This window comes from Bison bison, unplaced genomic scaffold, assembly GCF_000754665.1.
Source record: "Bison bison bison isolate TAMUID 2011002044 unplaced genomic scaffold, Bison_UMD1.0 scf7180017864376, whole genome shotgun sequence".
Lineage (NCBI taxonomy): Eukaryota > Metazoa > Chordata > Mammalia > Artiodactyla > Bovidae > Bison > Bison bison.
Window position 1 is genome coordinate 11366306 of NW_011494948.1, and position 13024 is coordinate 11379329.

Consider the following 13024-nt stretch of genomic DNA (forward strand, 5'->3'; position numbering starts at 1 on the left):
AGTTCAAAAGCATCAATTCTTCTGCACTCAGCTTTCTTTATAGTCCAACTCTCACATCCATACATGACTACTGGAAAAACCATAGCCTTGACTAGATGGACCTTTGTTGACAAAGTCATGTCTCTGCTTTTTAATATGCTGTCTAGATTGGTCATAACTTTCCTTCCAAAGAGTAAGTGTCTTTTAATTTCATGGCTGCAGTCACCATCTGTGGTGATCTTGGAGCCCAGAAAAATAAAATCAGCCACTGTTTCCACTGTTTTCCCATCTATTTGCCATGAAGTGATAGGACTGGATGCCATGATCTTAGTTTTCTGAATGTTAATCTTTAAGCCAACTTTTCATTCTCCTCTTTTGCTTTCATCAAGAGGCTCTTTAGTTCCTCTTCACTTTCTGCCATAAGGGTGGTGTCATCTGCATATCTGAGGTTATTGATATTTCTCCCAGCAATCTTGATTCCAGCTTGTGCTTCTTCCAGCCCAGCGTTTCTCATAATGTACTCTGCATGTAAGTTAAATAAGCAGGGTGACAATATACAGCCTTGATGTACTCCTTTTCCTATTTGGAACCAGTCTGTTGTTCCATGTCCAGTTCTAACTGTTGTTTCCTGACCTGCATACAGATTTCTCAAGAGGCAGGTCAGGTGGTCTGGTATTCCCATCTCTTTCAGAATTTTCCACAGTTTATTGTGATCCACACAGTCAAAGGCTTTGGCATAGTCAAAAAAGCAGAAATAGATGTTTTTCTGGAACTCTCTTGCTTTTCCCATGATCCAGGAGATGTTGGCAATTTGATCTCTGATTCCTCTGCCTTTTCTAAATCCAGCTTGAACATCTGGAAGTTCATGGTTCTTGTATTGATGAAGCCTGGCTTGGAGAATTTTGAGCATTACTTGACTACCTTGTAAGATGAGTGCAATTGTGCAGTAGTTTGAGCATTCTTTGGCATTGCCTTTCTTTGGGATTGGAATGAAAACTAACCTTTTCCAGTCCTGTGGCCACTGTTGTTTTCCAAATTTGCTGGCATATTGAGTGCAGCACTTTCACAGCATCATGTTTCAGGATTTGAAATAGCTCAACTGGAATTCCATCACCTCCCCTAGCTTTGTTCGTAGTGATGCTCTCTAAGGCCCACTTGACTTCACATTCCAGGATGTCTGGCTGTAGGTGAGTGATCACACCATCATGATTATCTGAGTCATGAAGATCTTTTTTGCATAGTTCTTCTGTGTATTCTTGCTACCTCTTGTGAATATCTTCTTCTGTTAGGTCCCTACCATTTCTGTTCTTTATTGAGCCCATCTTCGCATGAAATGTTCCCTTGTATGTCTAATTTTTTTGAAGAGATCTCTAGTCTTTCCCATTCTATTGTTTTCTTCTATTTCTTTGCATTGATCACGAGGAAGGCTTTCTTATCTCTTCTTGCTGTTCTTTGGAACTCTGCATTCAAATGGGTATATCTTTCCTTTTCTCCTTTGCTTTTCACTTCTCTTCTTTTCACAGCTATTTGTAAGGCCTCCTCAGACAGCCATTTTACTTTTTTGCATTTATTTTTCTTAGGGATGGTCTTGATCCCTGTCTCCTATACAATGTCACGAACCTCCGTCCATAGTTCATCAGGCACTCTATCATATCTAGTCCATTAAATCTATTTCTCACATCCACTGTATATTCATAAGGGATTTGATTTAGGTCATACCTGAATGGTCTAGTGGTTTTTGCCACTTTCTTCAATTTAAGTCTGAACATTTAACCTAAAGGAATTCCATTATATATACTTGGTGAAGAGAAAGAAAGTGATTCCATGTACTGTTTTCAGTCCATCGGAATGATTCAGAATTAAGCATGCAACTCTGCTCCAAGTGTTTCTCTTAATATGAATATCTCATCTTACTCTATGTGATTGTGATATTTCAACTTTTTTTCATATGGTCCCAGATTAGCAAGCAACATACATACACTTCCCTGGTGGCTCAGATGGTAAAAGCGTCTGCCTACAATGCAGGAGACCAGGGTTCGATCCCTGGGCGGAAAGGTCCCCTGGAGAAGGAAATGGCAACCACTACAGTACTCTTGCCTGGAAAATCTCATGGACTGTGGAGCCTGGTAGGCTACAGTCCATGGGGTTGCACAGAGTCGGACATGGTTGAGCGACTTCACTTTCACAATACATACACTTAGCTGAAGAAAAAGTGATTAATTGTGGGAAGAAAATTTATGGTACCACAGTTTGAGAGCATCAGTTCTTTGGTGCTCAGCCTTCTTTATGGTCCAACTCTCACATCCATAGATGACTACTGGAAAAACCATAGCTTTGACTATACAGATGTTTGTTGGCAAAGTAATGTCTCTGCTTTTGGATATGCTATTTAGGTTTGTCATAGCTTTTCTTCCAAGGGATAAGCGTCTTTTAATTTCTTGGCTACGGTCACCATCAGCAGTGATTTTGCAGCCCAAGAAAATATAGTCTGTCATTGTTTCCATTGTATTCCCATCTATTTGCCATGAAATTACGGGACTGAATGCCATGATCTTAGTTTTTTGAATGTTGAGTTTTAAGCCAGCTTTTTCACTCTTCTCTTTCACCCTCATCAGGAGGCTTTTCAGTTCCTTTTTTCTTTTTTCCATTAGGGTATCATTTCCATATCTGAGGTTGTTGATGTTTCTGCCTGCAGTCTTGATTCCAGCTTGTGATTCATCCAGCCTGGTATTTCACATGATGTACTCTGCATAGAAGTTAAATAAACAGGGTGATAGTATACAGCCTTGTCATACTCCTTTCTCAATTTTGAACCACTCAGTTTTTCCGTGTCTGGTTTTAAAAGTTGCTTCTTGACCTGCATACAGATTTCTCAGGAGAAAAGGTGGTCTGGTATTCCTGTCTCTTTAAGAATATTTCACAGTTTGTTGTGATCCACAAAGTCAAAGGCTTTAACATAGTCAATGAAGTAGAAGTAGATGTTTTTCTGGAATTCCCTTGCTTTCTGTACCATCCAGTGAATGTTGGCAACTTGATCTCTGGTTCCTATGCCTTTTTGAAACCCAGCTGGTATATCTGAAACTTGTCCGTTCACATACTGCTGAACCTAGCTGGGAGTATTTTGGGCATAACCTTACTAGCATGTGGAATGAACACAGTTGTATGGTATTTGAACATTCTTTGGCCTTGCTCTCTTTTGAACTGGAGTGAAAACACCTTTTCCAGTCCTGTGGCACTGTTTAGTTTCCCAAATTTGCTGACATATTGAATGCAGCACTTTTAACACCATCATCTTTTAGGATTTTAAATACCTCAGTTGGATTTCTTGCATTCCTGTGTCTACATTGGAAGACCTAAGTCAATTTAAAATTTTCAATGACACTTACATTTCATTGGCAGAATTCAGTCACAGAGCCCATAGGTAAGAGACGCCAGTCTTTTAGTTGACAGCAAAGAGCTAAAATGATTTCTATCACTAAGAGGAGGGGGAGAATGGATGATGGAGACAGAAATGTATACCATACAAATAATCCCAAACAAATAAACAACCAGCAAATATAGTATTATAAAATGAAATGTGATTTTAAAAGCCATTAAACAGGCTAAGCAGTTATGAGAGACTTATGGGTTTTGGTGTCTGTAGGGAAGACTTTCTTGAAGAGGTAACATTTAAACAATGTCTTGAGTGAAGTAAAGTAATAATGTACATGAAAATCTGATAGATGTTATATGTACGAAGGACCTGGTACTGCAGAGCAAGAAGGTTCTTGTGAATAAGAGTGACAGGTGAGGTTGGAGAGGTATATATAGGGCCAGATGGTATGGGATCATGTGGCTTTGATAGAATCTGGATTGTTTTCCTAATGTAACAAATCTATTAGAAGATTTTTAGTTGTCAGGAGCCCATGGGGCTATTGTAGAGAACTAGGCAAGAAGTGGAGTTGACTTACACTAGGATGATGGTGGTGAAGTATTTAGAATTGGGATATATTTTGTAGGTAAGTCTAATAGGATTTACTAATGGTTTGGATATGAAATGTGAAGAAACAGAGCAACCGAGATTTACTCCAGATCTTAAGTCTTTGAACACTGAGTAGGTGGTGGGGTCATTTTCTGAGAGGCAGAGAGAGCAGGTTTGTGAGAGAATAGGAAGTCAAGAACTTTATTTTGGATAGATTAAATTTGAGGTGCCTATTAACATTTCTCAATATCGAGGACCTTGAAAAATGATTTTAGCATTATGGTGGGGAGGGAAATCTGACTGGGGAGGTTACAGAGTGAATGGGGATGAGGAAGAAGAGACAGTGATTGTAGGCAACACTTTTAAGGAATTTTGCTGAAAAGGGCAGCTGAAAGGTGGATCAATAGCTAGAGGACAATCTAATTTTGGAAAAAATTTACCTTGATGTTCAGCATTTCAATGTTTGCACCTTTAAGTGTGGGTTACAGGTGTAAGAAATTTTTAAAATTAAGCTTTCCTATTCTACTTTTCAAGAATCTGTTTTATCGTTAAAGAACTAGGGGTCAAGTAATAATGCTTTTAAATTTTTTAATTTAAGGCAGTATCTTACCTTCTTTGCTATAGCTACAAAGCAATGCATTTAAAATGTTTTTTATTTCTTCAAGGCTGATAAAGAATTCGTATGGTCTTTGTGGAAACGCCTCCAGGTGACAAATCCAGATGTCACACAAGCAGTCAGTTTGGTTGTGGAAAGGTGAGGTACTAAGTTATTTTCCTATTGGTATTTAGTTTATCGAATTTGTTTCTTTTCATTATTAAAATTAACACTTAGCATTAATCTCCTGAAAGGATTCATTTGATTTCCAGAGGAAAGTTGAGCATGATTTTATAGTTATTTGACTTATTTCAAGGTGTGTCAATATGCTAAGCCTTATCTTCTGCTCATATTCTGACATATTTGGGGAGTTTGCAGGTAAGAGATACAACTATGACCTACACACTGTGTATGTGCGTGTATGTGCAGGTGTGTTTTGAGCTTTTTCTGCTCCACTTTAAAAATTCGAGAAGTTCCTGTTGTTTGGCTTCAGAGACTGCCCCTGTAGATACATTCCTAGACATGATCTTTACTAGACATGGCTCAGTTTTTTTCCCCGTAAGATAATTGGAGTGTGTACTTGAGAGCCTGAGATGACCTTGCCAGAATAGAGTAAGTGTTCTGGAATAGGTTGAGAGATTTCACTCAGCACTCTGTATTACTCTGTAGGGGATGCCCAGTCATTTAACTATAGATTATTGGGCCTCTCCTTGGTCATTAGAAACAGTGGAGTGATGCTGGGTACTCTTTATCAAACATTTGGTATACAGTAGTCCCATGACACTTACATAGCAATTAAAACACTTGCTTTCCTATTAAATGGATTTCATTACATTTTGTAAATGAGAAGCTAAGCATATGGTTGCCTTTTCCTTTTTCTTTATTGGAGTTATGATTATATAATCTGAATATCATTTTATGATAACTTGAACTATATTCACCTTTAGAGTTTCTAGCCCTGGGATCATTCTAATATTGTCTGGAATTTGACTTTGAAAAATCTGTGATACATGCCTATGTCTAATTTTAGCATTCCTGATTATTGTGAACTTTTAAATAGTTTCTTCTCATGGTCCTGTATGTCTAATTCATCAGTTTTTCCCTTTGGATGATCCGAATTAAGTCTTTTGTTGAAGTACCTTTGTTAGTTCCTCAATCTTTCTTGAAATTAAATGTGATTCCTCTCAGTTTCTCTGTTTTTTAGTAGAATAGACCTTTAGAAGATATATTCTTGGGATTTCTTTTGTCATTTCTGTAATTCTTTCATTATCCTTCTCTCCTTTTATTTGTATATATATTTTTACAACTTTCTAAAGCTGTTCTTAATTTACCCTTTATTCTTGGTTGAGACAGAAACAATAAAATAATTTAAGGCCATTTTTATTGTTCTTTAAGATTTTTATTTTTCACATTTTATAATATATATAATATATGGTCACATAAAAGTGTATCAAGAATTTATAAATAAATATATATATATGTTTTGGGGTGAGTACTCAGAAGCCTTTTGCTCATAATGTAGGTAATGGGAAATTTTGGAGGTTTTTGCTTTACAGCCATGATCTTCAGAACTTTATATTTGGAGAATTTATTAAAATGCAGATGTTCAAGCTGGATTTAGCAAAGGCAGAGGAACCAGAGATCAAATTGCCAACATCTGCTGGATCATTAAAAAAGCAAGAGAATTCCAGGAAAACATATACTTCTACTTTATTTGGCTACTATGCCAAAGCCTTTGACTATATGGATCACAACAAACTGTGGAAAATTCTTTAAGAGATGGGAATACCAAACCACCTTACCTGCCTCCTGAGAAATCTGTATGCAGGTAGAGAAGCAACACTTAGAACTGTACATGAAACAGCAGATTGGTTCCAAATCAGGAAAGGAGTATGTCAAGTCTATATATTGTCATCCTGCTTGTTTAACTTATATACAAAGTACATCATGTGAAATGCTGGGCTGGATGTAGCACAAGCTGGAATCAAAATTGCTGGGAGAAATATCAATAACCTCAGATATGCAGATGACACCACCCTTATGGCAGAAAGCGAAGAAGAACTAAAGAGCCTTTTGATTAAAGTAAAAGAAGTGAGTGAAAAAGTTGGTTTAAAACTCAACATTCAGAAAACTAAGATCATGGCATCCAGTCCCATCACTTCATGGCAAATAGATGGGGAAACAATGGAAACAGTGACAGACTTTATTTTTTGGGGCTCCAAAATCACTGGAGACGGTGACTGCAGCCATGAAATTAAAAGACACTTGCTCCTTGGAAGAAAAGCTATGACAAACCTAGATAGCATATTAAAAAGCAGAGATATTCCTTTGCCAAAAAAGGTCTGTCTAGTCAAAGCTATGGTTTTTCCAGTCGTCGTGTATAGATGTGAGAGTTGGACTGGAAAGAAAGCTGAGCACCAAAGAATTGATGCTTTTGAACTGTGAAGTTGGAGAAGACTCTTGAGTGTCCCTTGGACTGCAGGAGATCCAACCAGTCCGTCCTAAAGGAGTTCAGTTCTGAATATTTATTGGAAGTACTGATGCTGGAGCTGAAGCTCCAATACTTTGGCCACCTGATGCAAAGAACTGACTCATTTGAAAAGACCCTGATACTGGGAAAGATTGAAAGCGGGAGGAAAAGGGGATGACAGAGGATTAGATGGTTGGCTGGCATCAGTGCCTCCATTGACATGAGTTTGAGTAAGCTCTAGGAGTTGATGATGGACAAGGAAGCCTGGCATGCCACAGTCCATGGGGTCGCAAAGAGCTGGACATGACTGAGTGACTGAATTGAACTGATTAAAATGGAAGAGGAGACCCAGGAGTCTTTAAGCTTTCCAGGTAATTCTGATGTCCATAGATCATATGATTAGATACCTTGGAATTCAAATTGACCTTTAAAATTGGCAACCTGTAATTTGCATTTCTAATTTTATAATTACGTAAATATTTCTTTCCTTGAGAACCATGTAACATGTTTGGACTTGATATAGGAAATAATATGATTAAAGAAAGAATATTCTAAGTATTAATGTCAAATAGAATTTCTTTTTTATAGTTCATTAATTAGCCAAATTTTGCTACATTCAAGTCATTTTATATTTGTGCCTTGGTCTTCCTAGACAACATTTTTTTCCCTGGTATTTCTAATTGCTTTTCTTTTCTAGTGTTTCTTACCATAAAGAATGTCAGTGTTCAAACATTTAAATGGTGGGCTGAAGACATTCTTCCTTGGGCCCTTGGTTTATGGTATGAATTTTGGCCAGGTGGTTTTTAAACCTACTCATAGCTGTGATCTAGGATTTCTTTTTATTGCACTCCTGAACTAGTTCCAGAGTTTCTAGAATCCCACATCTTTTTTCTTTTGTTGAATTATATTTTTGAAGTTTTTTTTCTCAGGAGGGATGCATAAGTGGTTCATTTTCTGACTCCTTATATGCCCAAAATGTCATTCTTTTGTACTTGTGTTTGATTAATACTTTAGCTGAACATAAATTTTAAGTCCATCTAATTTCCCTCAGATTTTTTTAAAGTATAGCAGTGGTGTTATCAAGTGTATTTGTGATCCCAGTGCAAGTGAGATTGTTATTTCTTTCTAGGTAGCTTGCTTGAAGTTTTTAGGATTCTCTCTCTCTATTTTCAGAGAAGGCAATGGCATCCCACTCCAGTACTCTTGCCTGGAAAATCCCATGGACGGAGGAGCCTGGAAGGCCGCAGTCCCTGGGGTCGCTGAGGGTTGGGCACGACTGAGCGACTTCACTTTCACTTTTCACTTTCCTGCATTGGAGAAGGAAATGGCAACCCACTCCAGTGTTCTTGCCTGGAGAATCCCAGGGACAGGGGAGCCTGGTGGGTTGCCGTCTATGGGGTCGCACAGAGTCGGACAGGACTGAAGTGACTTAGCAGCTTAGCAGCTATATATTTTAAAATTTCAGCACTGTTTATTAATTTGAACCTTTTAAAAATTCAGAATCTCAGCCTTTGTGGGGTTCTTTCAACATCAAGACTTAAGATTTTATTTTAATTGAAGAAAAATATGATTCTTATATTTTCCTCCTTGTCTGTTCTTCACACTCTTAGAGGTTGGACCTTCTGGACGGCCTTCTTTTCTATCTTATTTTCTGTCTTTTAATTTTATCTCCTGAGTGGTTTTATTATGTTTTATTGCATCAATATATAGATGTTTTTTAATTTTAGAAGTCAAATTTTTATTTCTAACGTTTTTCTTATTTGGTTTTTATTTTTTCATAAGTCTTCTTTAAAAGAATGACTTTTTAATCTTTTTGATTATAATTTTTAAGTTCTTTTCTGTTTCTGACATTATCTTTGTTTCCTGTTGGTTAACTTTTATCCCTACTTTTTTACTTTAATGCTGATGGTTTCCTTCAAGTGTATGATGGTTCTTTACTGTCATATTTTTTGTGTGAAAGTGTAAATTGCATAATGTAGAAATGTTGCTTTTAATGAATTTGCATTTTTCTATATTTGTTTACCAAAATGTTTCTCCTCTGAATGAGAGGATTGACTGTGGATATTGTGTAAGAGAAGGGAGCGGACTATCAACAAGCTTTCCTGAGGGATGTATGGCAAATGGGCTTCACTATACAGAATGAAAAGTAGACTCTTAAATCTTTCCCTTTTCTGATTGTATTGTTTGTCCCAGAAACCATAGTGGGGACCTTTTTCAGGAACATGGTTCTTTTGGGTAGTCTTGGGCCATTTATTGTAGGCAAATATTGCAGGTAGCTCTTTTGAACATGGATGAATAGGAAGCCCAGATTTTTGATTAATGGTTCTTTAGTCATCTTGATCCTGTACTTAGTAATTGGGTAATTAGAGCCTCTCTGGGCCTCTTCCAGAAAAACTAGCTTCCTCTTCCATTATAGACAGTGTGTAGATTTTGATTTTTCTCTTCTGGATTTGTCTCTGTGTGTCCATCCTTCTGTTGGTCAGATATTTGTCCATTTTGGAACCCTCTACTTATTTCCAGGCTAGGAGACTCAAGGCAGTGTGATTTAGGCATGTCAGTGCCATGTTGGTTCATTTTTTTCAAGAGGACTATAATTACCATTTTCTTCAAGAGAAGATAATATTTTTAGAATTATAATATCTTTTATTTTGATATGTCATCTTATTTAACCAGTATCTTACTGTACATTACAGTTACTTTATTTTTTAAAAAAATTTATGATGATCTTTCATGATGAATGGCCTTGTGGATAAAGTTTTATCTACAAGGATAAATGGTCTTAACCAGTGGTGCTACTGACACGGTATATGAAGGCGGGAAATGCTAAATATCCTGAATTAAATAGGATGCTCTTGCTCAATTAAATAACCCTTGGAGATATTGGGTGTTCATTCCAGACCACTGTTGTAAAGTGAATAGTAAATAAAGTGAGTCACACCAATTATTTGTTTTCAAGTGTATATAAAAGTTATGTTTATACTATACTGTAGACTATTAAGTGCACAACAGCATTATGTCTAAAAACAATGTACATAATTTAAATATATTGCTAAAAAAATGCTCTCATCTGAGCCTTCAGTGAGTTATACACTTTTTGCAATAGTGACATCAAAGATCACTCACTGATCACAGATCATCATAACAAATATAATAATAATGAAAAAGTCTGACATATTGTGAGAATTACAAAAATGTGACAGAGAGACATTCAGTTAATGTTGGTGCTGGTAGATTTGTTTGATGAAGGGTTTCCACAAACCTTCAATTTGTAAAATGTAGTATCTGTGAAGCACAATAAGCAAAGTTCAATAAAATGAGTTATGCCTGTACTGCTTCAAATGCCCTTGGTCCCCTTTTGGAAAAATGCTTGTCTTACCAGTAATTCTTTTTTTTTTTTTTTTAACCTTTTTGGTACTGTATTATATGCCTTAGAAATCTTTTTGGTAGGGTGTCTATATACATATTTTTGGGTTGCACATGTTTTACTTTTTATTATGGAAAATTTTAATTTGATGTAAAGGCAGAGAAAATACATTAATGAACTCCCATGTTTATTCATCACCCAGCTTGAACAGTTGTCAGCACACGACCAATCTTGTTTCATCTGTAAACTTATTCTTCCTTTCTTTTGCTCTGCTGCCTCTACCACTGATGGATTATTTTGAAGGAAATTCCAGACATCATGTTATGTTACCCACGATTACATTGGTGTTTACAGTCAGTTCTTTTTATTCACAGGAGAGCTCATGACTGATGGTACTATAACTCATGCCTGAACATGGTTTGTCTAACACAGTCTTTTCTCCATAAGCAAGTCATAGCCTTCTTGCACTTAAGAACACTAGACAGCGCTTCATCACTGTGCTTGGTGGTCATTTGAAACCGCAAAATCATCAACAAAGGGCAAAGATGTGAAAAATGTGGTACTAAGTAGACCATGTGAAGAATACTTGTTTACAGTATGAGAGCTGAAACCAGAAGACAGAGTGTTCCCTTGTTTGACTTCAGCTGGGAACATGTGGCTCAGGTGACTTACATTTTTCACCACTTTGTACATGTCTGCAAATGACTGAAAAAGTGCCTGGGTATTGATTTTATGCTTACAAGTAAGTTTTAGTAAGTAGGAAAGTTCACAAGTTCTGGATATGTGAATAAGTATTGACTCTATCTCTAAAAGATAAGCCTTTTAAAAAATATAACCATGAAATCTTTTTCATACTTAGAATTCTATAATTATTCCCTAATATAATCAAATATCCATTTTCAGATTTCTCCAGCTTTCTCATAACTTTCTTTTGAAAGGTGGTTTGTTCCTATGAGGATTCAAACATAGTTTACCCACTGAACATATGGGTTCCTTCTCCTTCTCTCTCCTTTTCTTTGCAGTTTATATTTGGAATAAGTTGGGTTGTTGATCCTGTAGAGTTTTCCACATTCTGGATTTTTCTGATTGTAATTTTTTTTTACTCTATAATTATCATACATTAGTAATGAGACCTAGAGGTAATTTATTCAGTTTCAGGTTTGATGTTTTGGCAAAGAAATCTTCTTTGGTGTAATATGATTCTTAGTACATCACATCAGGAGACACATAGTATATTGTCCAAATCTCTTTTTTTTTTTGCATTGTTGTGGTTGATCGCTGGGTTGTATTTCTTTAATCTAGAACAGCCTATCTTCTTCTCTTAATGGGTCAGTTTGGGTGATATTTAACAATGTTAAATCTTAACAATCTTAAATCTTCTATATTATGAACATGAAATATGTTTCCAGTTATTTATATCTTCTAAAATTTCTTGAAATAATGTTTTATAGTTTTAGAGTATGTTTGAAACTTTTTTGATAACTTTATTCCTTAATATTTTATTCTTTCTGATTTTATTATAAGTGAAATTCTTTTCTTAAGTTTATTTTCAGATTGTTTAGAATGGCACCCCACTCCAGTACTTTTGCCTGGAAAATCCCATGGATGGAGGAGCCTGGTGGACTGCAGTCCATGGGGTCGCTAAGAGTCGGATACGACTGAACGACTTCACTTTCACTTTTCTGCACTGGAGAAGGAAATGGCAACTCACTCCAGTGTTCTTGCCTGGAGAGTCCCAGGGACAGAGGAGCCTGGTGGGCTGCCATCTATGGGGTTGCACAGAGTTGGACACGACTGAAATGACTTAGCAGCAGTAGCAGCAGCAGTATAGATTACAATCGATGTTTTTTATATTGATTGCATATCCTGCAAGTGTGCTGAGCTCATTTTTCAGTTCTAATTTTTTGGGTAGATTCCTTAGGATTTTCTACTTACAAGATCATGTAATCTGCAAATAGAAATAGTTTTGTTTCTTTTATTCCAAACTTGGTGCCTTTTGTGTCTTTCTCTTGGCTACTTACCCTGGTTAGAACCTTAATACATTGTTGAGTTGAAGTGGCCAGAGCAGACAACTTTGTTTTACTCCTGATCATAGGGAGAAAACACCCAGTCCTTCACCACTAACTATAAAATTATCTGTCAGTTTTTCATAGATGTCCTTTAGCAAGTTTAGGAAGTTCCCTTCTAGTCCTAGTTTGTTAAGTGTTTTTATTATGAAAGGTAGTTGAATTTTTTCAAATATATCTTCTGTATCTATTGATATGATCATGTGATTTTTGTTTCATATTTTAGTGATATGATTTATTATGATAATTGATTTTCAGATATGAAACAACCCTTACAACAACCCTGGAATAAATTCCACCTAGTCATGGTATATAATTCTTTTAATATGTTGTTGAATTTTGTTTGCTAGTATTTGTTTAGAACTTTTGCATCTATATTGATGAGAGATTCTTAGTCTGTAGTTTTCTTATGATGTTTCTGTGTGTTATTTTGTATCAGCGTAATACTGACTGTATGAAATGGGTTGGGAAATACTCTCTTCTATTTTTTTGAATTTTTTTCTTTTAATAATCGGTATTAATTCTTCTTTCAATGTTTGGCAGAATTCAGGGGTGAACCCATCCAGGCCTGGACTTTTGTTTGTGGGTA

At 36.3% G+C, this 13024-nt stretch overlaps 1 protein-coding gene across 1 annotated transcript in view; it reads left to right on the plus strand.

Moving 5' to 3' along the window:
- CNTLN (centlein, centrosomal protein) overlaps positions 1 to 13024 on the plus strand; it is a 354792-nt gene that overhangs the window by 4350 nt on the left and 337418 nt on the right. The window contains exon 3 of the mRNA XM_010857100.1: positions 4606 to 4694. Within this exon, the coding sequence (XP_010855402.1) occupies positions 4606 to 4694 (89 nt within the window). The remainder of the gene's footprint in view (positions 1 to 4605; positions 4695 to 13024) is intronic.